General features: G+C 36.7%; 1 protein-coding gene across 6 annotated transcripts in view; it reads right to left on the minus strand.

The window, feature by feature from the left end:
• The window catches only part of LOC126968714 (reticulon-1-A), a 52,669-nt gene that overhangs the window by 17,005 nt on the left and 8,243 nt on the right, over positions 1-27,421 (minus strand). For 2 of the 6 annotated variants that reach the window (XM_050813804.1, XM_050813806.1), the window contains exon 2: positions 12,896-12,931. The exons of 2 other annotated variants lie outside the window; for them this stretch is intronic. In XM_050813804.1, coding sequence (XP_050669761.1) covers positions 12,896-12,931 — 36 coding nt within the window. Of the gene's footprint in view, positions 1-12,895; positions 12,932-13,012; positions 13,056-27,421 lie in introns of those variants that run through there. 2 more of the 6 variants (XM_050813807.1, XM_050813810.1) reach the window with 2 other exon arrangements.

Here is a 27,421-nt window from a genome sequence, read left to right on the forward strand (position 1 = left end):
TAATGTTTCACATATTTGGTCTTGTCATTGATTCTTGGAGTCTTGTATTTCGTAATAGGTAGCGTACAAGTTTCATTATTATATTATTACTAGCTGATGCCCGCGGCATTGTCCACGTAGATAAAGGGGTTTTAAAAATAATAAACAAGTTTGGAATTGAAGATTATCTCATGTACTATTCCAGTTCCGGTTCCCGTTTTCGCTCCCGTTCCCAGCATATATGAATATGAATATGAATCTTATTTCGAGGAAGATTGCTATGGCAAACTAAACCTACTATTGGTATCGTTACAGCTCATCGACGTGAATTTCAGTTTTTCACAAATCCCGCGGTAACCATGGATTTTTCCGGGATAAAATGTAGCCTATATTCTTTCCCAAGCTCTAGTCTATCGCTTTGCGAAATTTCATCAAAATCGGTTCAGTAGCTCCGACGTAAAAGCGTAACAAACAAACCTACATTAAAATTTATAATATTAAGTAGGGATTATTCACCTGTGCTTCAAAAACGATATCAGAATATATATTTTTATCTCGACGTGTCGAGTTTTACAAGTTACTGGATGACGTGCCCAGCCCGCGAATTACTAATATTGAATTCGTAAATACTACTTCTCACTGAAGACTTTCAAGAAAATAATAGTGACACACTTTTTACACACATTATCATGCCCCAAGTTAAGCATATATAGCCTGTGTTATGGGTTACAAGACAATGATATATTTAATACAATATACTTACTTAAACATACATAAATTCATATAACATACATAAATACATTAAAACATCCATGACTCGGAAACAAACATCCATATTCATTATATAAATGCTTGCACCTACCGGGATTCGGACCCGGGACCTCTAGCTTAGTAGGTAGGATCGCTAACCACTCGGCTATACAGGTCGTCAAGATGGTTAGTTTTTATGGAAATAATAGTGACACTGCCTATGGAGATACTTCAGCGATAGATGTGAGATGACGAGGAATGCGGAGCAAGTGCTGATATAACAGCCGACCCGCGGTAGAGCAGGCCATAGCCACGAATTACGATCACATTAATTTCCAATGTAAATGTAAACACACAAGTATCAATTCCAGTCTCCGCAGCCGGTGTTGGTGCAGTGACCCACTCACCGGAACAACTCACCACAAAAAACATATCGACAAATACATATCAAATTCACCTTGCAACTTTTTGTGACATAAAAAATTGTGTGTGTACTTATATATGCACGCAAGAAGTTATACTTCTTTGGCCTAACGAAGCAAAAATCATTAAAATGATTTATTCCTCGTGCTATTCTACGCTTTTAGAAAGAACAATTTTGTAAAAATCGAACCGACTTGTTACTTTTGTGTTACAGTGATGCGCGCTCATCTTAAAATTTCACTCTCAGCATTTTTTCATAACGCGCCTAAGAAGTATAACTTCAATATATTTCGTAGCGAGTTTACGATGGCACACCACATCGCCTCAAGACACGTACAGGAAGCACTACAGTTTGAGATCTGAACTCATAAGGGTATTTCTCGATTCTTATTTCGATGCTTTGGATAATAGATAATATGAATGCATTTATATTATAATAACTAGCTGACCCAGCAAACGTTGTATTGCCGATATTTAAATCGCGATACAAAAGTAACTGTTGATCGTAGATGGGTGAAAATTTGAAGTTGTATGTATTTTTTTAATCTGTTGAATCATAATCCTTTAACATTTAGGGGGATGAAAAATAGATGTTGTCCGATTCTCAGACCTACCCAATATGCACTCAAAATTTCATGAGAATCGGTCAAGCCGTTTCGGAGGAGTTCGGTCCCGCACACCGTGACACGATAATTTTATTTATTAGATAATACTCATTTACGAATTCGTTGGTGAAACTGTATCTCATCATGTCCCAAACTTACCATAATACACACTGTACTATGGGTACATAAGACAACGATATATTTTTATACGATACACTTACTTAAACATACATAAATACTCATAAGCATCTATGACTCGGAAACAAACGTACTTTGCACCTACCGGGATGCGAACAGTAGGCAGGCATAACCACCGGGTTATATGGGCTATACTGCCACAATGAAATACCCAACAATATATAAAAGTGAAGGAGACAGCTGATGCAGTCAAAGTGAGTGTCGGAAAGCGGAAAGACAGAGTAGACGTCGATCAATATGAAGTTGATAGATCAATAATTCAGTCCTAAGAGGCTGGCTCGTCGCTGGCACAAAGCCAGCTATACTCGCTCGGGGGTGAGGGCTCGGGCTCGTATCATACAGTCCGCTATTTAATTATTCTCAGACTGGTGGGATTTCTTTAGTTCAGCTCACACCATCGCTCAATGTGTTCGTTGCTTTATTTTTATGAAAATTAGTAACGAGACGAGCAGGACGTTCCTACACTGCAGTGCCGCTCAGAATTCTTAAAAAACACAATAATTTTGAGCGGCACTACAATTGCGGTCGTCACCTTAGAGAGACATAAGATGTTCAGTCTCATTTGCCGAGTACAGAAGCTTCGGCGCCCATCAGACCGAAAGTTTGAGTATGTGTGTTCATCACATTACATATTAGATTGTAATTAAAATTATTTGTAAAACAATAAAAATTTAAATCTTCATTTAAAAGAGTGGCAATGAGTTTCTTGCTACTTCTTCTCATTAGCTCAACCCTTAACAAAGTAGCGGTAGAAAAAATATTTTTTTTGACATTCATAAGTGTCATATCCGTGAACTACATGAATAAAGTGATTTTGATTTGATTTGATTTGATTTGTTAACTGATGTTCGAGACCTTATATGAGATCCAGAACAGCGAATATTGCATACTATACAATGGCTATCTTCAAATAATTGTGCTCTAAAGCCTTCGGCACATACACCTTAAGCTGTTGCAACCGTTGGCTGCAGGACGCTAACGGGGCACTGCAGATCAAACAAACACCTCACAATCTTAGGCATCAGAGTGTAGATTCTGTAATAGTTCAAATGACACCCTCTTTGGGAAGGCCAAAACGAAGTTATTTCTTTTAATGGATTTGATTAATTAATAAATTAATAATAAGTGACAAGGATAGAATGTAGTGGTGCGAAACCACTCACCTCTACTATATACCACCGGATTGGCGGCTGTGAAAGTGCTTTTGTGCCTGTTTGCTATTCGCCATTTTGGCGCTGTTGGCCATGTAGCGACTAGCGAGAGTCTGCAGTACTAAAACTAGTGATGACAACCTCAGCGAAGATCGATAGATGGTGGGAAACTATTTACAAAAAAAAATTGTGTTCTTTATAACGTTCATTCTTGAAGTATAAATAACACGGAAATCGAACGCAATTAATTCAAATTGCAAAAATACTTCAGAGTACTATACGCTTCTCTCGCAGCCATTTGTATTATACGTCAAAATTAGTTCTCTGGACGCTCGCGAGTTTCGCTTCAAATTGGCACAAAAGATTTGCTGTCAAACATCCGGAATAGCCTGTCCTGTGGTATTTATACAGGTCAGTGTGCGAGAATGAAAGCAATAGAAACAAATACAATGGGACGCAGAGCTACCGATAAAAATATCTCTCGACAACAATCCGCTCCGCTGTGCAGTTTGCAACGTGTTTGCGCCTGCGCAGCCCGCCCCCGTTGACCTTCGCGACCGCCGCGTACGGCTAGGAGACTCAACTATTTATTTATTTAATCAAGCGATAGAGTATAGATCTGCTACTTTCAATCAAATTTTTTTTATATAACGCCATTACTAGGCATTGAGAGACTGAGAGGAACCGTCATAACCAAAACAGCGGGCCAGTTTTTTAAAAATAAAATTGCAGAAAAAAATTCGTTAAATACCGTGGGGGCGATTGATGGGAACCATAGTGTGGTATCATTTAGAAAGTCGTATATGATATAAAAAAAAGGCATTTATTTTCTCAAAATTGATTCCTGTAGAATTCTATTTGATGTCATTTCTTATACTACTAGATACTACTACGGTTTCGGAAACAAATGGCGCTCTGAGAGAGAAGAAGCGGCGCAAGAAACTCTCCCAGCATTCTTTTTTTTGCGCTCTTTTCAATAAAAATATACAATATTGTACAGTCATTTCTATCGCTATAAAGAAATCATAATCTAGACCCAGGTTGTCCGATCATTTAGATATTCAGCAGTGGAGTAATAGCATTTACGACAGAGCCATTTTTTTATAAAACATTTAAATTTATTTAAAGATAATGCCTGAACAGTGGCTGGGACTTTATTGTAGAAGTGTATACATTTACCCTTAAAGCTATTATGTATCTTATGAAGGTATAGTAACCCTTATCAAACAAATGTTTTTAAAGATTATTTTATTAAGGATTTTACATGATCTAGATATTATCCATAAACGCCGCAACTCCATGTTTACTGTGTGTTAGTGAACTTGACCCACGCCCTTTGAAACCCAACCGGAAGTCTTATATGCCTGTAACTTAACCGACACCCTGACCCTTCACATCGGAGCACTAGGCACGAAAACTATGCATAAAGTGTGTTGTACGGCTTCTCATAAAGAAGCTACGGTAGTATGACTTCAAAATGCACATTTAGAGAATAATATAGCTAATTTAATATTATATAATATCATCCCCACCATCTGCATGTGTGGCGGTCCTCCACAGTGCGGTTTTCAAGGAGCTTTCTTCCACGTACTACAAAGCTGTGGAATGAGCTTCCTTGTGCGGTGTTTCCGGGTCGATACGACATGGGTACCGTCAAAAAAAAGCGCGTACACCTTCCTTAAAGGCCGGCAACGCTCTTGTGATTCCTCTGGTGTTGCAAGAGAATGTGGGCGGCGGTGATCACTTAACACCAGGTGACGTACGCTCAATTGTTCTCCTAATCCATAAAAAAAAAAAAGTTGAAGAAAGAGGGTATTTCTAATTTCAGATAGAATAGAATAAAAGTAAAGGTCTAAATAAATCTTGGAAATGCTTGTTTTCGAGTTACAAGCTATAAACTGTAAAGTAGATAAAGCTACAACATGAGAGTTGCACAAGACATACCAAGATTTATCAACGTTACGTCACTCGAACGGTTGGCTCAGTGGAAGAGCGTTCGCACGGAACGCTAGAGTCCTGCATCGTTCATAAATCTTTATATATATAATTCTTGTGTGCGTGTGTATGTCACTGAACACCTCCTAGACGGCTGGACCGATTTTATTGAAACTTTCTGTGTGTCTTCAGGTGGATTCGAGAATGGTTCACAATTACATTCACAATTGAACTACCTCAAAAACGGCTAGACCGATTTTGATGATATTTTTGTGTGTTCCAGTGTATTTGAGATTGGTTTAGATTCTCAATTCCGTCCATATAGTGTATTTTAGTGGACTTCCCTAACGGCTGGACCGATTTTTCATATTTAAGACGTGTGTCCGAAATTTCCGACAGGACAACGTCTGTTGGTGGACCTAGTTTAGTTATAAAATTTTGAAAACCCAAAGTGAGGTTTATCACTTTTAAAAAAAATAACAAATTGTTTAGATTTGAAAGAGCGACATCATTAGTCAATTACCTAATATGCAAATATTGGGGTTGAGCAGGTTATCAACTGTAAAGTAGATCCTATAAGATGAAGCAACAACTTGAGAGTTGAACAGTGCTTTTTTTTTTTTCAAAAAAAATTCAATTTGTTTTTATACATACTTGATTATACGTGTCTGAAAGTGGCTGCGTTGAGAAACCCCCAAGTTTATTTATTGGTTTGGTTACACACAAGTATATTTTTACATCTGAGAAAGTAAATTTTAGTTTTAGTTTTTTGCGTAAATTTATGTAAAATGTATCTCTATCAGTGTTACCTTAATATATATAAATCGACGACCCATATGGCCGAATGGTTTGTGACCCTGACTACTAAGCTAGAGGTCCCGGGTTCGAATCCCGGTAGGTGCATTCATTTATATGATGAATATGGATGTTTGTTTCCGAGTTATGGATGTTTATATGTATTTATGTATGTTTAAGTAAGTATATTGTATTAAATATATCGTTGTCTTGTACCCATAGTACTGGCTATGCCTAGTTTGGGGCAAGATAATTTAGTATAAAAGTGTCTATATTATATTATTAAATCCAGTTTCCTGATGTTTGTTTCCAGTGAACTCGTTAACTAATGAATGGATTTTAATTGGGATAAGTTCATGGAGTGCATGTTAGTCCAACTTGAGAGATAGTTTATCCACTATTTGTTTTAATTGGACATTTATTGAGGTAGGCGTTATTTAGCGGAAATTAAGTTTTCTTAAGTGTTAGTTCCGCCAATATTTGTTTTTAAACAATTCAACACGTGTTTCGCCTTCTCTCGTCTCGTGCCACATTTTGGCGAGTCAACATGTCCTGAGGATGCCTCGTACAGAGGCATCTCGTGCAAAACTTAAAACATTTGGATTGTATGGACATATTTTCAATGAGAGAATTTACTGACGCAAGGTATGACAGTTCTGCTGTGAAACAATTTCGTTATAACAACAGGGAGCATATACGAAATAATTCTTGATGTAATGAAATATAATTGACAATTCATAAAAAAAAACAGTCTTTTATTTATTACTAGCTGACCCGACAGACGTTGTTCTGTATATAATAAAAAAAAATGTTTTTATATGAATTTGTCACAAATATATCATAACATCAAAAATTACTTCGTAAAATATGCACCCTGCTATCGTTATGAAATTGTTTCACAGCAGAACTGTCAAACCGTGCGTCAATAAATTCTCTCATAGAAATTATGTATAAACACATCAACGGAAAAAAAATGTTGTTTTTAAGTAATTTAGCAGCATTTTCCTATTTATTCACCTTTTAAACCTTCTCTGGACTTCCACAAATAATTCAAGACCAAAATTAGCCAAATCGGTCCAGCCGTTCTCGAGTTTTAGCGAGACTAACGAACAGCAATTCATTTTTATATATATAGATGTACAGGACAACGTCTGTCGGGTCAGCTACTAGATTATAATATTCACATGAGATAGATAACAATTCTCCATCTTGGAGTACAGTTAGCAGCCCTATGCACATATGACATCTGGGAACAATTTCGGTAAGGCGCGCGAGTCCAACTCAAATATTATGATTGCTATTTATAAAGGCGGTGTCTTGTGAAAAAGGTCAGTAACTCTCCCAATATACGTCAGAAGATAAGTGACTGTGAGAATATATATCAAATTCAAATTCAAATATTTTTATTCAACATAGGATTTAAAATCACTTATTGAACGTCAAAATCTACCACCCACTCAAAAGAGACTGCCTCAGACCTGAGAAGAATGGGCGCAAGAAACTCAGCGGGCTTTTTTTTTAATATAAAATATGGATTACAATGTAATATCGTACAATAACCATTTATAATTAAAGAGACTGAGGGTGTTCGCTTTATTCCCAGTCCGTGGTGTCATTAAGAAAATCGTTTATGCTATAATAACCTTTCCCACACATACGTTTTTTAACAATTCTTTTAAATTTCGTAACACATTTGTTTTGTCAACCGCGCCCAACAAAAGACTTACTAACTCGACCCAACCGAGTAGAAGGCATAACAAGTTTATGTTTGTTCCTCGTGTTAACATTATGAATGTCACAGTTTCTAGAAAATTCCTCAACGTGCTTATGAACATACAAAACATTATCGAAAATGTATTGAGAAGCAACAGTCAAAATCCATTACAGATATCGTAAATTTTACCAGTGGAAGGCTCATTTTCACAGGATGCCGGCTAGACTGTTGAGGACCTCTATGAGATACCTCCTCTCTTCACCAGAAGAACAATATTAATATCTATTTAAATTTTGGTCAATATTTAAATATGTTACCTATAGTAGTACGTAGTATAAATTGACGAGTAACTAGGTAACTTGCAGTTTCAACTTATCCACAGCACACTAACAGAACTTATTAATTGCAAGCCAAGTTGGGAACTTCATGAACAAAGGCCGTACTTAAATGTTCCATTTACTTTCACTTAACATGAAACGAAACAGTATATTGTCGTGTATGTGTGAGCGTCGTTTAAGCGTGTTGAGCTGCCACAGTTCAAAAAATACAGTAGGTGAGATAACTAAAATAAAACATCTACAATCCGGGACTGGTTCAATGAACAGTACAATATTATTAAACATTCGTTACCTGCGTTTAAAAAAATATATCTACATTGTTAGGCGCCAAATAATCATAATATTAATCTTTATTTGCATTTGAATAAGGTCAGTTTTACAATCGGTCTTATTTTATTAAGATTACGGTTTTCTTATTCTACCTACAAGGCATGCAAATATATGTAGTATAACATTTTATTTCATACAAAATTGAACCTTACCATTAAGTATTATACACTTAGCAGTATAATTATATATATATATATATATATATATATATATATATATATATATATATATATATATATATATATATATAAATGAATTGCTGTTCGTTAGTCTCGCTAAAACTCGAGAACGGCTGGACCGATTTGGCAAATTTAGGTCTTGAATTATTTGGAAAATGCTGCTAAATTAAATAAATTTGTTTTTCCTTTAATGTGTCCATGCATAATTTGAACATAATGACTTATGTTCTTCTTTTTTATTTTCAAATTCGCATGTGTCTTGATTTTGTATTTTTTAATCGACTTCAAAAAAGGAGGAGGTTCTCAATTCGTCGGTATTTGTTTATTTATGTTTGTTACCTCAAAACTTTCGACTGGGTGAACCGATTTTGATAATTCTTTTTTTAATTAAAATCTGATGCTTCTGTTATCAAATTATAAAGCTTGCAAATTCAGTATATCTACACATATTTAGACAAATTGTTAGTTAGTGTACTTCAAATTCACTAAAAATCAAAAAATCAAAATTAATTAATTCATCTAATTCTAGTTACGAGTATTGTAATTTTTGGAGTCGGTGTCATCCAAGATATATACATAGTTATAGGTGAGATGTGCTTGAGTTGTGAGGAGGCGAGAGCGGCTCGCGACGGAAGGACTTATTGTTTTTTTTTAATATTATTGTGTTCTTGGTGTCACGAATGTAAAGACATGTGCATTTTGTGACACCTTCATCTGTTGTACGTTCAACTCATATTTTGTCAATATTATATATATTTAAGCGTATTAGAATGTAACAACTACTGGTTGTCCTATAAATAAATTAATACAGAGAGGACAAGGAATATAACATATTTAATTATTCTACCATGATAAAAGAATAATCCAGAATATCTGAATTTTACACTTGACGGTTATATATCTCTGCTACTATATGAATATTATGTAGCCTCTGGTCTGTACCTTAAATCATTTATACGTCTAGGATTTGGAACTTAGATAGACTATGGCAGCTGTGAAAACGTCAAAATAATTAAGTTTAGAACTAATCTCTATTTTGAACAATTCACGCACACTAACACAAAGTGTCATACAACCTAGTTTGTCACGCACTCTACACTAATATTCCTGGGCTGTTTTTATCAGTTGCCGACAGCAAGAGACTCTATCTAGACGTATAAATTATCGAAGATCTGTAAACACAAGCCTACCTACACCTGTTATAACTCAAGCACGGCTGGAACGATCTTGATGAAATTTCGTACGTAGTAACATCATGCGATTGCCATTTAACGAATGTGTAGATAATAACTATATTCTGTTCGAGGCTTTATCCAATATTATTAAATACATAGCCGCGCTTTTTGGGAAATCTTAAAATTACGGGAAAAGGTGTACTCTGTTAACTATAACTGAAAATATAACCAAGTGCTTCCATCGCATCAAACAAACCATGAATTGGGGTGACACAAAGCTGATGGATTTCATGGCTGAATTATGTGCATATGATCGCAACCAACTGACCCTCGCTATGAGAACCGAACAAAATATAAAAAAAATTCAAATGCTCTAAAAGGCATAAAAGGCATTGAGTTTCATAAAATTGATTACTTTAGAATTCTTTTTGATGTAATTTCTAATATACTAGATACTACTATCGCTTGGGAAACAAATGGCGCTCTGAGAGCTCTATATGTATCTTATGAAGCCTACTGGAATTAGATACAATCAAACACAAGAAATAAATAACAATTTAAAATATCAAGACAAAATAATAAATCTCTAATTGAAAATATAATCAAGTGCTTGCATCGCATCAAACAAACCATGAATTGGGTCACACAAAGCTGATGGATTTCATGGCTGAATTATGTGCATATGATCGCAACCAACTGACCCTCGCTATGAGAACCGAACAAAATATTAAAAAACTAGTTGACCCGACAGACGTTGTTCTGTATATAATAAATAAAATAATGTTATTATATGAATTTGTCAATAATATATCATAATATCAAGAATTACTTCGTAAAATATGCACCTTGCTGTCGTAATGAAATTGTTTCACAGCAGATCTGTCAAACCGTGCGTCAATAAATTCTCTCATAGAAATTATGTATGGACACATCAAAGGAAAAACAAATTTGTTGTTTTTATTTAATTTAGCAGCATTTTCCTATTTATTCACCTTTTAAACCTTCTCAGGACTTCCACAAATAATTCAAGACCTAAATTTGCCAAATCGGTCCAGCAGTTCTCGAGTTTTAGCGAGACTAACGAACAGCAATTCATTTTTATATATAGATGTCAAATGCTCTAAAAGGCATAAAAGGCATTTAGTTTCATAAAATTGATTACTTTATAATTATTTTTGATGTAATTTCGTAAATTAGATACAAGCAATCCCTTATTCCTAGTGTGATAATAATGAAAATCACTACTAAGAGTAAAAAGGTGACGATTTTTGTGAACATATATTAAATTTTCATAAATGTACTGACAATGAACAGTCATTAAATTTACATCTTTAAATTTTTCTTTGAGAGACTGTCTCTCTAAAATCTTATCCTATTTTCATGCAAAACTACAATAAACCCTATATATAATAAATAATATATGGTCCTCCACAGTGCGGTTTACAAGGAGCTTTCTTCCACGTACTACAAAGCTGTGAAATGAACTTCCTTGTGCGGTGTTTCCGACACGATACGACATGGGTACCTTCAAAAAAAGCGCGTACACCTTCCTTAAAGGACGGCAACGCTCCTGTGATTCCTCTGGTGTTGCAAGAGACTGTGGGCGGCGGTGATCACTTAACAACAGGTGACCCGTACGCTCGTTTGTCCTCCTATTCCATAAAATAAAAAAAAACTATACTCAATCTTTTTCCATATAATTATGAATTCGATGCTAATAATTAACGAATGTATCAATCAATAGTTTAAGAATAAATATAAATTGGAACACCGAATTACAATGAATTTCACGGCTTTTAATGCACCACACAGGACAGTAACATACAAGGCATGTATAATTATTCATGCATCGTGCAACATGCACCATATTATAACTATACACGTGTGCTTGTTGATACATACAGAAACTTACTTAATGCTGTTGAAATTATACCCGCTCAAAGATAATATTTTATAGAAATCCAATAGGCTCAAAAACAATTGTGACATGCCTATAAAATCGTGAGATAATGTGATTGTTTACCTACGTTGTACGCATATGACATGTATAAAATATGAAACTTGTTGTCGAAGTACTAATAGGCAGTTTGTTGATCGCCCTTTAGACCGTAATTAAGATAAGTAAGTACTTAATGTTAAATATAATTAAGAGTCTCGATAGCACAATAATAATAGCGAAGAGTAATATTCCGATTGTATATTATGCGTTACTAATAATGAACCATGCACCTACCTTCCTAGCTACTGTTAATTGTGCACTGTGTTAATATGTTAGTGCTACGTGCTAACTGTGAACATGACACCCTGTGTGGCATGTGTGTGTGTGTGTATGTGACTGATCACTGGCGAGTGACGTAGTAACCTTAAGACAATACCTGAACAATGGACATTATCAGTATTTTATTGTTTTTATGATAATAATATAAATGTATATAAGTTTTATATAATATTTGGGAGCAATATATCATATTTGAAATGGTACCAAGTGCTTCTGAAGTTTGTAGAGTGCTCAGATGAGAGATGTCATGGTTGCGGAAGTTAATACTGTATGGTGGCGTTGGTGGGGGAGTGTGTACCTGAGTATGTACGGCGTAGTTATGACACCATGACCCAAAATAAGCAAAAACCTTCCGCAACAATTAACAAAAGAGTAATTCGTGCCGAGCGGTATGCAGCTATTATTCTCGCTGTGTTAATCTAATTATACCGTTCTAAGCATCTCATCCTCGTAGCGAGGAAGTCTCGCCGCTCACAGGCAGCCACCGGCGGCGGGCGCGCCAGACGGCAACAGGCGGACCGTCCATTCCGAATGTAGTATTCTAAATGAGACTGATGATAGCAGGGGCACTGTAGATCTAACTAGATGTAGATGCGCTTTAGTCCGACAGTATTAGGCTTTGAGGTCTAATTATTGAAGTTGCATATCGAATATGCAATCAGGAGACTGTCTACAGTAGGTATTTAGTATCCAGCGTAAGGAGGTAATTTGTGGGTGTTTATTAGTTTGATTTTAGAATAACGGAATCAAATTTAACTATAGGTTAATATATCTAGGTTCTTCGCGAGGTACGCACTGCCTAATTGCCTATATGGTATGCACGCCCTTGGATGATAGGGTACTCGGTAGTGATAGGCTGGGATGTTAACAATCAATGATGTTAGACGCAGACGGTGTATGTTCAGTGTATAGAGGTTAGTCAATGTGCATTCGGAAGACAGATATCGTGCCCTGTTCCCGCCACAGAGCAGATACAATCAGTTAGTTGTTAGAGTAGGGCGCGGCGGTGACTGCGCGCACAGTCCCTTCGCGAGTCGTCACTCACCTGCGGGGTGTAGCCGCTGCGGGTCGAACCAAGCATCTGCAAGAGAAGCGACGGGTTAGCAGCGGTTAGTTTACAGCGGGAAGCGGACATACAAGCGGGGCCCGGGGGGACACTTACGGGGGTCGAGCACGTTGCACACGGACATCGCGACAACGCTCTCACGTTCCAGGAGCAGGCGGCACGCTCTCCGCCGGCCGCTCGCGTCGATACTGAGCTAGAGTTAGACCCGCGCCCCGCGCCGCGCGCATGCGCTCCAGCCACCAAGTACCTAACCCCCCGCCCGCAACCTGCACCCAAGCCGTGCGACCGACACCTCGTGTGTAACTGAGTAGCCGATAGCTGCACCACCACCCTTGTTAGTTAAACCAGAGCCTAGGCCAGGTCACATACCACCAAGTGCCTTTACGAAATCACCGACACAAACCTTCTACGTAAATACTAACTTTTATCCTTGAATTCGTCTAAATAGTTAAAAATAAACTAAAAAACACGCTAAAAAGCACAAAATTTTCATTGGCATTCGAAAATTTCCTAATATTAGATAAATCGGTCAAAGATATTGGTTGAAATTTAAAATTAACATCAAAATTTTCCTGCCTCATCGACGATAGATGAAAATTATATAAAAGCAAATTGATAATGGAATAATTTTATCAAATTAATGTATTGTCAACGGTCCACGATAAATCTACCGTTTGAAGTGGGTCTAAATCGCGCCCAAATGAGTCGGTTACAAACAAATATACATAGAGGTGAAGTTAATAGAAAGCGTATAATAAGTTGTCCGTCATAGGACTCCCGGTTGATTATGTGATATGATTGGCCGCAAATTTTATGTTCCTTGACAGATAAATTTCTTCGCGTCATTCGTTATAATGTGTGCACCCAGGATGAAATTCGTATAGCGCTCCCTTGGGATCTTTTAATTTCGAGATCCGATGTTACATATCCTTTCAGAGAAAAAAATGTGATCCCTGATTACTGCATACAGCACAAAATTTCATGATGATTAGCACGGACGAATAAAAAAAGGACTCCGTGTCACCTTACATAACAGGGAAGTACCAAAACAAGCCGGTAAACGAGTATATATATATATATATAGACCCATGCACACACTTACACGAATACAAGCCGATCGATCGCCACTATGAGATTTGCCATCGTCTGACAGATCAGTTTGCGTCGCAATAAAATATTTTAAAAATGCCGTCGTGCGTTTGAAAAAGTGTAAAAACAATCCTATAAAAGTATTTGTGGCCATATATGATTATTTAAGGGAGAAAAAAAATGTGCAAATGGTATCCCCCGTAACCGCACACACACTAGCATAAAGGTGCTTCACTTGCTAATATCACGGCGCGGAGTCCTTCTTTTTCTACTCGTCCGTGGATAATTAGATAAGAAGTTAAAGCTTGAAAGGGTATTACAAACAAACGAATACACATTAGTTAGCATTCAAAATATTAGCAAGGATTTACATTTAATTAGTAGTCTATACTTACGTTTCGCAGGCGTACGTAAAATTTGCCAAATATAAAGTGCTCAATAACATTGTGTCAATCAATAGCATATTATACAGCGTGTCATCAAATTAACACTCAGAAAGTGACCTTAATCGTAAAAGAAGCAACTGTGTGGTGTTATAAAACCACGATGTAAGTGAAACTTTTTTTTTCACAAAATAACCTTAATATTAGCATGAAAAAAAAACAACAAATTTATATATTATACTTTACATATTCATGAGATAAAAACAAACAAAATAGCGTGGAGCACTGCTACAAATGAGTAATAGTCAATACACTATAAGGTCAGCTGCTGCGAACTATAGGCGCCGCCCGACCGTCACGCGACATGCAACACACAGACGAAGAAATTTGAGACGATGTAATAAAAGTTTCACTTAAAAATAACTTGCAAATTATATTATATTTAGGAAACAAAATTTTAATCACCCTCACGTGGTCGCATAAGACGGCACGAAGTAGATGTCAGTGCCTACGCTAGCGCGCCGCTAATAGATTTCTTACAGGTTGCTCCGAAATGATATATATATATATATATATATATATATATATATATGGTGATTTAAGTGAATTATGTATTTTATTATCGAATGTTTTTTTTATGATAATGACAAGTAGTTCTGTATACTGTATACAATAGCTTACAGTACGCACTAGCAGAGAACTAGTTGCTACCAGCAGCGGATCAAGGCCGTATCCCCGTGTATTACTGGACTGGACCCAATTTCGGGAACCAGGGTTCGATTTAATGAGTGATACAATAAATATAATATGTCAAATGTGTTGCTTTGCGCTGTTTCGGACTCGTTGAAAAATGGATCTGCGTCGGGAACATTTTCGTGCGATTATTTTATGACTTCAAATGTGGCCCTACATCAGACGAATCATTTGATCGACTTCAAATGGCGTTTATGAATGCAGGCCCATCTAAAGCAACTATCTACAGTCTTGCATCGTATATGACTTCTTTTTATTCCTTGAAATAAAAAAAACTGAAAGGGATCCAGTTTTCGTCTCCGGAAGATGCACTAACAGCGTTTGAGAAGACGTGTCTGCGACAGACTAAGGCAGAGTTTGAAAAGATTCACAATAATTACTTTAGCAATATATCGTATTTTTTTAGTTTCTCAAACTTTCTGAGTGTCCCACGTATTTAGTAGCATCAATATTTTTGGGACTCAAACAAATAATCATTTTCGTGAGCAAGTAGTAAGTAAGGTAGCACAGTCTGCCTTCAGCCGCTGTTTGCAGCTTGACGAAGTGACGTACGAAAGAACGTTCTCGTGATTAGGTTTCGGAAACACTGTAGCTACCAGGGGCGTGCATTCGTTTTCTAGCTAGACTGTAAGGTAGGGTGTGTTCTAACAAGTCGTAGTTGAGCTTTGGAATATGCAACCTAGACATTGACCGTAGGTATTTTGTATCTAGCGTAAGGAAAAATCTTATTAGGTTATAAAATAACAGTACCAAATTAACTTAAACACTATGTTTATTTCGGTTTATAACGAGGTAGGCACTGCCTAATTGCCTATATGATATGCACGCCCCTGGTAACAATGAGCTCTCCGCTCAAACCGTGACCGTAATATACCGACAGGTTCAAGGCGACGCGGACGCGGACATGTTCAGCTTCAACAGTTACTAACAACACAACATAAATTATCTGTACTTTGTTAACAAACTCCCTCTCCACACAATTTCCGCAATATCTTGTGTCTTACCGAGAAAATCGTATCGAGATGGAACTACCACCATTCGATGCGAAATGTATCCTAGATGGTTTATGTCTACTTATTTTTCGAATTCCAACGTTCCTTCAAAATTCGTCCAGCAAAGCGGGTGGGAGCGGCGCAAAACTGATAGCTTTTAAATTTCTACACAAGTCTGTTCAAATAGATATACTAGATACAATAAGGGGATACGCGAATTGTAGATTGGCAGTAATCCTCGCAATAATCGAAACAGACTAGCTTAAAAATAACCGAGCCTTGCTTTTTGTGGAACTGAAAACGGTGTTCTGAGGATGATCACCACGCAACCAGTCCCAAACGAGCCCATAAGCAAATAAACAATTACTTAATGCATCACGTCTCTGAAAGGTGGTAACACAAAGACACCGGATTTTTGTTCCAATATTTACAAATCGCTCGTCAATTTTTAAAAATAATACTAGGAGACATTGATAATAACTTAGAAACCTGCGCAAAAAAAATCTACTAGATGCAGGATTTAAAAAAGAAGGCGAAGGATAAATGCCCAATGATGTGTCATGGTTAAACTGAATGTGGGGAATGGAAAAAATAAAAAGAAATTGCAGACAAATTCTCATCCCAGACTAAAATACCCGATTCCCAATAAAATTATATGCCCTGATAGAATATCAGAATACAGAATCGGAATTATAGATATATAGGCGATACCAAATTGTTCATTTTTGGTTTACGTTTCACTTGGAATGAAATGTTAGAACACAAAATGAAACAAGAGTGCTCAATGAATTCACTAATGAATATTCTGAACACTGTATTGAGTAGCCAATGCCTATATGGGTACACATTCCTCCTTCTTTCTTTGGTTGAGTTTTTGTAGCTGGCGTAGTCATGCTCGCTTAAATGTAATTGGTTGTCGTGGGGTGGTTCGTACCTTTTCCTTAAATAAGGTCGAAATTCGGACGGAAGCGATGAGGTCCATACGTTATGGTACTATTCATATAATTTTTGCGAATATTTTTCATACTTAAAGGTTTTCGAATTGTGTTTCGAATGTCGGCGAATATTCCTGTCACTGTCTTTTTGATTGTGATTAAATGAAAATGATTACACGGGTAAATTTGTTTTTCTCGGATACATATTTCTATTTTTTTAGACATTTATTAAGGTAGTAAAATTTTCATAATTTTGGTGTTTGCATAGCGAAAGTATCGACAAAAAAGTAGGATAATACTGACATACTCTTTTAAATTTACAATATTTTGTGTGGATTGAAGCAATTATTAATTGTATTTTCTTTACTTAAGTAGGTACATACGTACGTTATGAAAAACGTGAAGTTTGAGTAAAAATGTCGAAAAATTTAAATTTGTTTATTGCAACAAATACAACGTTAGTGTTTACACCCCTTTTTAAATGCCTGCAGTAGGAAGGCCCGCTCTACCATAGCAAAAAGAGTGACAATATTTAAGCCAGTATTTATATAATATATATTTTGTGAAGTTTGTGTGTTTTAGGAAAACGTAGTATTGGGGGGCTTCCCCATCAGATTGACCGAAGATCTGATCAAGATCGCCGGAATACGTTGGATGTCGGGGAGATCTTTGGGGGAGGCCTTTGTCCAGCCGTGGACGTCATCCGGCTGATAATGATGCTATATATTGTTGTATCACTTTGCATAATACTATTATATAGTATCTAATTGAAACAATTTGTAAAATGACAAAACTGTGAATATTGTTTTGAAAGAGTTTCTTGCTATTTCTTTTCATTAAAGTCGGCGTATGTGACATTTATATGTGTCGTTATTGACTTAATGAATAAAGCAGTTCAGAATAATGCAGTCGCACCGGAGCCCTACTCTATATATAGCGCTCCGCCGTGACTGATCGGTGCCGTGGTCTCAGCCGCAGATAATGACGAGTGACGTCACACCCACCTGTCACCTGTTAGTTCGCAGTCGTGTCAACTTGTACCGTCCTTAATAATTATTGCGTATGTCTATATACATAGAGGTATTGTGCTATTTACCTACTGCTTGAATAAATATAATAATATTTATCTATATATATAAAAATGAATTGCTGTTCGTTAGTCTCGCTAAAACTCGAGAACGGATGGGCCGATTTGGCTTTTTAAGTTCTTGAATTATTTGTGGGAGTCCAGGGAAGGTTTAAAAGGTGAATAAATAGGAAAATGCTGGTAAATTAAATTAAAACAACAAATTTTTTGTCCTTTGATGTGTCCATACATAATTTCTATGAGAGAATTAATTGACGCACGGTTTGACAGTTCTGCTGTGAAACAATTTCATTACGACAGCAGGGTGCATATTTTACGAAGTAATTTTTGATGTTATGATATTATATTATTGACAAATTCATATAAAAACATTATTTTATTTATTATATACAGAACAACGTCTGTCGGGTCAGCTAGTTTAAGATAAATATTTTCATAAAAATTGTTAGTAAGATGTCCTTAAAAAATTATGTTAGAATAAAATTATAACTAAACGCATAAATGCCTTTATAATCGGCGCACCGTAATGAGTAACAATGGTTTGCAGAATGATATTAGGGCTACCTTGCAACCTCATCAGCAATGACGCGGTTCTTTTGCGTCTCAGGTCTGAGGCAGTCTCTTTTGAATGTGTGGTAGTTTTTGACGTTCAATAAGTGATTATTTCAGTCGTGCAACTAAGAATACTGAAGTTCTTTGGTCACGTCTCTAGAAATGAGAACTCGATGGAGAGACTGGTAGTTCAGGGCCAGGTGGAAGGCAAGAGAGCACGCGGTCGAACGCCAACCCGCTGGATAGACGCCATCACAAAGGCTACTGAGTCCACCATAGTCCAGTGTACTCGCAACGCCTCTAACCGTCAGAAATGGAAGCACATCGCCAGGAGATCTACCCTCAGAAAGGATGTTGACCCACCGAACACTCCACCATGTACCTCGTCAGCGCAACCACGACCACTCTGACAAGAGTGTCCGACTAAGAAGAGAAGTGATTTTAAATCCTATTTTGAATAAAAAAAAATTGAATTTGGATGGCATGGAAGCCGTCCACCCTCGCATCAACTGGGGCATCCACCTGAAACCATTGTTGTACTGAACGCGCAAGGTACAAAGCGCTCTTTGAGTATATCTGACCCACAGGCCGCTCGTATAGAAGGTTTGACAATTTGCTTTGGAAAGCGTTATCTTAATCTCGATGCCCGGTTCATATTATTCTAGTTCAGTAATCCAACGAGTTAATCCAGTCCAGTGCTGAACTGGATCATATCGTCCACATTATTCCAGTCATTCAAAAGCTGTAAGATTGGTAACACTATAGTGTTCAATTATCACTGTTAGAAGAAGTAACTGTGATGACGTTAATCAGTAATAAATAACAAAGTAACGGAAAAAGAACTAAAAAAAAAGAAAAAGCGGATATCTTTACATCCTCTTCTGTAAAACCTTCAATGTTTACACCCTCACAATTTTTTTTCAGGGCGATTGGCTTTATGATTTAATTATTTTTACCAGTGGCAGGCTCCATTACACAGGATGCCGGCTAGATTATGGGTACCACAACGGCGCCTATTGCTGCCGTGAAGCAGTAATGTGTAAGCATTACATATTGTGTTTCGGTCAGAAGGGTGCCGTAGCTACTGAAATTACTGAGCAAATTAGACTAAACATCTTCTGCCTCAAGTGGTCACTTGGTGACGAGCGCAATTATAGTGCCGTTCAGAATTTATGTTTATCAAGAATCCTGAGCGGCACTGCATTGTAATGGGTAGGGCGTATCAATCACCATCAGCTGAACGTCCTGCACGTCTCGTCCCTTATTTTCATAAAAAAAAAATTTGTCTTTGTGTTTATAAAATTCCGAAGTAATAACCCACAACCACACAATATGTTCTGTGGAATATATTTCTATTCATCACTGGAACGGTACATTCCACTGGAGTCCACATTATTCTAGTAGCATTCCAACGCCGCGCTGGCCTGTAAGCCGGGCATTATGAAGAAAAAAAAATGCTTTAAGTAGTATGAAGCTAGTCTGCTTAAGAGTACCTACTCTTGCATCATACTGTACACATGATAACATCTTGAACATTACAAAGATCTTAACGTTGCCTCCATTTAAATCTTTTCAAGGTAGATGATTCATTATTAATTATCTACTGTTTACTTTATCTCCGACACGTAGGTACTCTAATCTCGTCACACTTCATAAGTAGGTATCACGGACGAGTAAAAAATATGGACTCCGTGTCACCTAACATAACAGTGTGGCACCAAAACAAGCCAATTAACATGTAAATACATAGCCCCACGCACACACTTACACTAATACAAGCCGATCGGCCGCCATTATGAGATTTGCCATCGTCTGTGACAGAACAGTTTGCATCGCAATAAAATATTTTAAAAATGCCGTCGTGCGTTGTGAAAGAGTGTAAAAACAATACTATAAAAGTATTTGTGGATATATGATTATTAAAGGGAGAAAAAATTGTGTAACTGGTATACCCCGTAACCGCACACACACTAGCATAAAGGTGCTTCACTTGCTAATATCACGGCGCGGAGTCCTTCTTTTTTTACTAGTCCGTGGTAGGTATTTACAGAAGAAGAGTGGCAACTGGACGTGTTTCTGGAACGTTCGATGTTATCATCGAGATCTGTCCAAAGCTCAGCTAGGTTTAATTAGAAAATGGCTCCAACTTCGAGCAGTATTTTATAACGATTCGGAGTCTGTTCCGGAATTAGTATTTTTTTATGAAAATAACGGAGATGACGAGCAGGACGTTCAGTAGATGGTAATTGATACGCCCTGCAATGCCGCTTTCAATGCAATGCCGCTCAGGATTCTTGAAAAACCCCAAAAATTTGAGCGGCACTACAATTGCGCCCGTCACCTAAGACACATGAGATGTTAAGTCTCATTTGCCCAGTAATTTCACTAGCTACGGCGCACTTCAGACCGAAACACAATAATGTTTACATATTACTGCTTCACGGCAGAAATAGGCGCCGTTGTTGTACCAATAATCTAGCCGGCATCCTGTGCAAAGGAGCCTCCCACTGGTAACAGATTTTTTCACGTTTTTTTTTTAATTTCGTGAACTATCAACTGACTAACTATCGAGACTGGCTCGAGTACGCCCACTTGAGTGAAGTATTAGTTGCTGCACTTTGCGACTACGCCTGCAGTATCTAGTTGGAACGCAGCGGAGACCAATCCTTAATATAAGTTTTATAAATCATTTTATATAAATCTGTAAACTTCACGAGTTTAAGAAGCAAATGTGAATTAATAAAAAAAACAAAATACTGATTATTATAGTTGCATCAATCCACACACTCTGGAAATAAAATAAAATTATCATACGAGCATTTTGATTATATTAACAATTATAAATCTATATAAATATAAGAGATTTCCACGTATATACTCATCACGATATCTCTGGAACCATTAGAGCTAAAGACTTGAAATTTGGTAGGAATATTCTTTTCACCGAGTAGAGGTCAGCTAAGAACGGATTTACCAAAATTCCATCCACAAGAGATTTTTTTTATTATGAACAGAACAACGTCTTTCGGGTCAGCTAAAAAACGGAACCCGGAATAGATTCATGTCTGTCTGTCTGTCCGTCCGTATGTCACAGCCACTTTTTTACAAAACTATAAGAACTATACTGTTGAAACTTGGTAAGTACATATTTTATGAAAACCGCATCAAGATTTACTCATAAATTGATTTGGGGGTAATTTAATAAATTTCGAGGATTCCCCATACTTAGAACTGAAAATCAATTTTTTTTTAATCAAACCCATCTACGGATAGGTCTTCAAAAATGATATTTAGGGTCCTGATCTCATTTTTTTCTAAACTGAATAGTTTGCGCAGAGACGCGAGGCACTTCCAAAGTGGTAAAACGTGTCCCCCCCGCCCCCCGTAACTTCTAATATAAGAGAATGATAAAACTAAAAAAAATATATGAAGTACATTACCATGCAAACTTTCACAAAATATTGGTTTGAACGAAATCTAGTAAGTAGTTTGTTTAATGCGTCATAAATCGTTAGAACGAACGACAAGAACTTTTATATTATGTTACTTGCTGCTACGGAACCCTTCATGGACGAGTTCGACTTGCACTTGACCGCCTTTTTGAATGGGTGGTAGTTGTTAATATTCAATAAGTATTTTTGAGTCTTAATTTAAATAAAAATACACTCAGCGGCACAATTAACCGCCCACCCTTTTAAAGTGGCAAATTTTGATGTTATCGCAGTTGTAAGTTATTGGGCATAAATAAGTCAAGTGTGAAAGAAATGTAGTGACGAAAAAATTACAAACTACCCACTTAACTATGTTTTTTTACGCATAAGTTGTGAATAGGATAAATATCGAACTTCGTCTCATTATCGGCATACTGCTTACATTGCTTCAGTGGCATTAAAAGTCAACAATTTGAGTTTGTTTTGGTTTCGTAACTTAAAGCTAGTGTTTGGTCATCACAAACATGCCATTTGATGCTAATTCAGTGGCGAGAGCCGTCGCTCTTATCGACGAAGGGTTTAGTCAGCGTTACGTGGCGCGGAAGCTTGGTGTCGCACGTACCAGCTTAAGGGATGCAGTGAAACGGTTTCGGGAAACTGGCTCTTATGAGCGAAGACCAGGACAGGGCCGAAAAAAATGTTGAGGCACCTGTTGAGGCACGAAACCAACTTCGTGAGGTTCGCAATGTTCAAGTGAATAAAAGAACAGTGAGAAGAAGACTAGGAGCTTTTCGACCATCTCGAGTGCCACAATTGCTCGTAGGCCACCGGAGAGAAAGACTTCGTTTTTCCCGAGAGCAAGCCGAATGGAATATGGAACAACGGAAGAATGTTATGTTTACTGACGAGACAAGAATATGCTTGCAGGGTCCTGACGGTCGCCAGCGTGCATACAGACGCAAGAATGAAAGGTTTGCACCATGTACTGTTGTCGAAACAGTAGGTTACCAAGGTGGCTCTATCATGATATGGGGCGGCATTACTTACGAAGCACGCATCGACTTGGTTATCTTCGAAAGAGGTGGAATAAATGCTCAGAGGTATGTAACAGAAGTGTTGGAACCTCATGTAATGCCATTTGCTCCATTTATTGGCGAATATTTTTTATTAATGCAGGACAACGCTCGCCCCCACGTTGCTAGAGTTGTTACCGCGTACCTGGATACCGTCGGCATTCGAAAATTAACATGGCCATTCCAGAGCCCAGATTTAAATCCTATTGAACACATATGGGACAATTTAAAAAGACGTGTTCGAAGCCGCATACCAGCTCCAACCACCATAGATGAATTAAAACAATCCGTGATTGAGGAGTGGCAGAACATTCCACAACAACAGATCAAAGATGTCATCGACAGCATGCCAAACCGTTTGATGGAAGTCATGAGGGCTAGAGGTGGAAATACGCACTATTAGAATTCATTTATTCAGCAGATTTTTTATTTTTAAGCCATTTCATCACATTTGTTAATTTACGGTCAAAGTGTTTTTCAGACTTTTTTATAGATAAACGTAATAATTAAAAACAATATTATCTTTCATTTTACTTCAATATACCTTTATAAAATAACATTCACAAGTAAGGCCACAATTTTTTTTTAAACCAAAATCGTAAAAAATCAAGGTGGGCGGTTAATTGTGCCGCTGAGTGTATATCAATTTGTCAAAAAGCTGAACAGACGAATCGTCCTGGAATACTGGCCTAAGAGAGTTGCCCTTCGCTCACATCTCAGTAACAGTCAGTTTTATATATTACTAGTTGTCCCAGCAAACGTTGTATTGCCATATAAAGAATTAAAAAAAAATCGATGCTTAAAATTTTTGGGATATAAAAAATAAATGACCACCTATTTTCACACCTACCAAATATATCATACAAAAAGTTACAAAAAAATGTAAAAAAAAAATTTTGGTGTGGGTGACCCCTTATCATATTTTAGGGGTATGAAAAATAGATGTTGGCCGATTCTCAGACCTACCCGATATATACACAAAAATTTACAAACAAATTGGTTTAGCCGTTTCGGAGGAGTTTGGTAAAAAACCCCGGGACACGAGAATTTCCTATATTAGATTTTACATTTTGGCAACCAATCAAGCTGTAGTATTAAATATAACAATTACTTAAGTAATAGTTCACGGCCGATTCAAATCTAATTGACACGAACTGGTGAGTCAACTCGAACGTATTGGCACCATGTATTGGACACATCAATCCAACCATATTATGCCGAAACGTAGCATTTTTTGCTACGTTTCTCACGCCCGTTCTCACGCCCGCTATCATTCTATATTTATACTAGCTCACACGACAGAAATTGTTGTTCTGTACATAATAAATAAAATACTGTTCTTTTATGAATTCTTCAATAATCTATATATATAAAAATGAATTGCTGTTCGTTAGTCTCGCCAAAACTCGAGAACGGCTGGACCGATTTGGCTAATTTTAGTCTTGAATTATTTGTGGAAGTCCAGGGAAGGTTTAAAAGGTGAATAAATAGGAAAATGATGCTAAATTAAATAAAAACAACAAATTTGTTTTTCCTTTGATGTGCTCATACATAATTTCTATGAGAGAATTTATTGACGCACGGTTTGACAGTTCTGCTGTGAAACAACTTCATTACGACAGCAGGGTGCATATTTTACGAAGTAATTTTTGATGTTATTATATATTATTGACAAATTCATACAAAAACATTATTTTATTTATTATATACAGAACAACGTCTGTCGGGTCAGCTAGTATTTCATAAAATCAATAATTATTTCGTAAAATATGCTCCGTGTTGTAATAATGAAATTGTTTCACAGCAGAACTGTCAAACCGTGTGTCAGTAAATTCTCTCATAGAAAATATGTCCATACAAAACAAATATTAGAAATAAAAATAATTATGGGTCCCAAATCGAGATTATAACTATCCTATCTCTCAAGTTGGACTAAACTGCACTTCATAAAGTATTCCCCGTTAAAATCCGTTTATTAGTTTAGGAGTTCACTGGAAACAAACAGCAGGACACTGGATTTATATATATTAAGATATATATAACTACTAGTTGACCCGACAGACGTTGTTCTGTAGATAATTAAAAAAAACTGTTTTATAGAAATTTGCCAATAATATTTCAAAAGATCAAGAATTATTTCGTAAGAAATGCTCCCTGTTGTTATAATGAAATTGTTTCACAGCAGAACTGTCAAACTGTGCGTCAATATATTCTCTCACAGAAAATATGTCCATACAAAACAAATATTGGAAATAAAAATAATTTTGGGACCCAAATCGAAATAAAAACTATCCTATCTCTCAAGTTGGACTAAACTGCGCTTCATGATGTAATCCCCATTTAAATCCGTTGATTAGTTTAGGAGTCCATCGCGGACAAACAGCGTGTCACGTGATTTATATATATTAGATATTCAAAGACAAAAATATAAGACTTGCAGTTGTTACCTTACAAGATTTAACCACTAAAATCAAAAATCATAATCACTTTATTCATGTAGGTCACGGAAATACTTATAGAATCTACTGCTACTTCGTAAAGGGTTGAGCTAATGAAAAGAAGTAGCAAGAAACTCATTGCCACTCTTTTAAATAATGATTTACATTTTCATCGTTTTACAAATCATTTCAATAACAGTGTAATGTAATATGTAAAGTGATGCAACAAACACTAGACACAGCTATCACTCAAATAATAATAGTATTTTCAATACACATACGAGTAGCAGGCATTTAAGTTTATATATTCACGTATATAGTCACTATATATCTCTATAAGGCGTAGAGACTTGAAATTTAGTAGGAATATTCCTTTCGCCGAGTGCAGGTCAGCTAAGAACGGATTTTACGATATTCTACCCGCAAGAGTTTTTTTTATTATAAACAACAACGTCTGTTGGGGCAGCTAGTCTTATACAAAGACAAATAACTTTGTTTTTACATATTCTTATCTTTAAAGTATCTAAATTAATGCTATTACATGAAAAGTTGACAAATGACTGTATTAGAATAATAAAATTTTATAAGTTGATGTCATCCAAAGTGTTTAATACCTAAGGTTGTTTTTATATAGCACTAGCTGACCCGGCAAACGTTGTTTTGCCATATAAAGTATGATTCACGCGATAGTTTTATAAGTAATAAAATATTGGCTATATTATAGCCTGTACATCATTTTGTTCTACTGTCAATAGTTTTTGCAGCGCACGCAAAAATAGGTTTTCGATTTTACACCTTGTGTTACAAAATAGCAATTTCATTACGGATCCCTAATTTTGAAAAAAAAACATAGCCTTCCTCGATAAATGGACTACCCAACACTGAAAGAATCATTCAAATCGGACCAGTAGTACCAGAGATGAGCGCGTTCAAACAAACAAACAAACAAACAAACACTGCAGCTTTATAATATTAGTATAGATTAACACTATGGCGAGGTATTCCCAACACTTTAGGCAAAAACCTCTCGAACGTATAATATATAAGATTCGATAGGTACGCATTGAAACGCAACAATAAAGACGAAGACTCCTTACAATTCACTGTTTTTTCCAAATGACGGTCAAATTTCAGCTGGTATTCGCTGCATTGAAAAAGTAACATCCATCAAATATCTGGGGGTAGTTCTTGACTTTTTAGCCCCATGTAGAATACTTGTCAGGCCGAGTACCTACGCTTATCTATATTTACCGGCGATTACGTCACTCTGCCGTTCCTAACATTATGAAAATGGTATATTTAGCGATATGCCAAACTATTTTGAATTATCGCATTACGGCATGGGGTGGAGCTGCAAAATCTCACTTTCTCTTGGTGGAGCGTGCACAGAGGGCTGTCTTCAAGGTATGTTGTTTTGAGCCTCGCCTGTATCCCACAACAAAACTTTATGAATACTGCCAAGTTCTGACAGTCAGGCAACTCTTTATATTGGCGATTGTTATCAAACAGCACCCTTTAACAGAGTTTAGGCCAGAGTCTACTCGCCGCAATCATCTTGTGGCAGTATCTACGAAGGTAAGGACATCATTTAGCCGCAGATTCTTTCTGTTTCTGGGACCGTACCTTTATAATAAGCTACACAAGGTATTATGTTTGTATGGTCTAAACATGTACAAATGTCGGTCAACTGCACACGAATGGCTCCGTTTGCAAGATTACTGTCACACAGAGACTTCTGGAGGTCTTGGATAGTTAGGACACCTATAAACCGA

Source organism: Leptidea sinapis, chromosome 16, assembly GCF_905404315.1.
Source record: "Leptidea sinapis chromosome 16, ilLepSina1.1, whole genome shotgun sequence".
NCBI classification, from domain to species: domain Eukaryota; kingdom Metazoa; phylum Arthropoda; class Insecta; order Lepidoptera; family Pieridae; genus Leptidea; species Leptidea sinapis.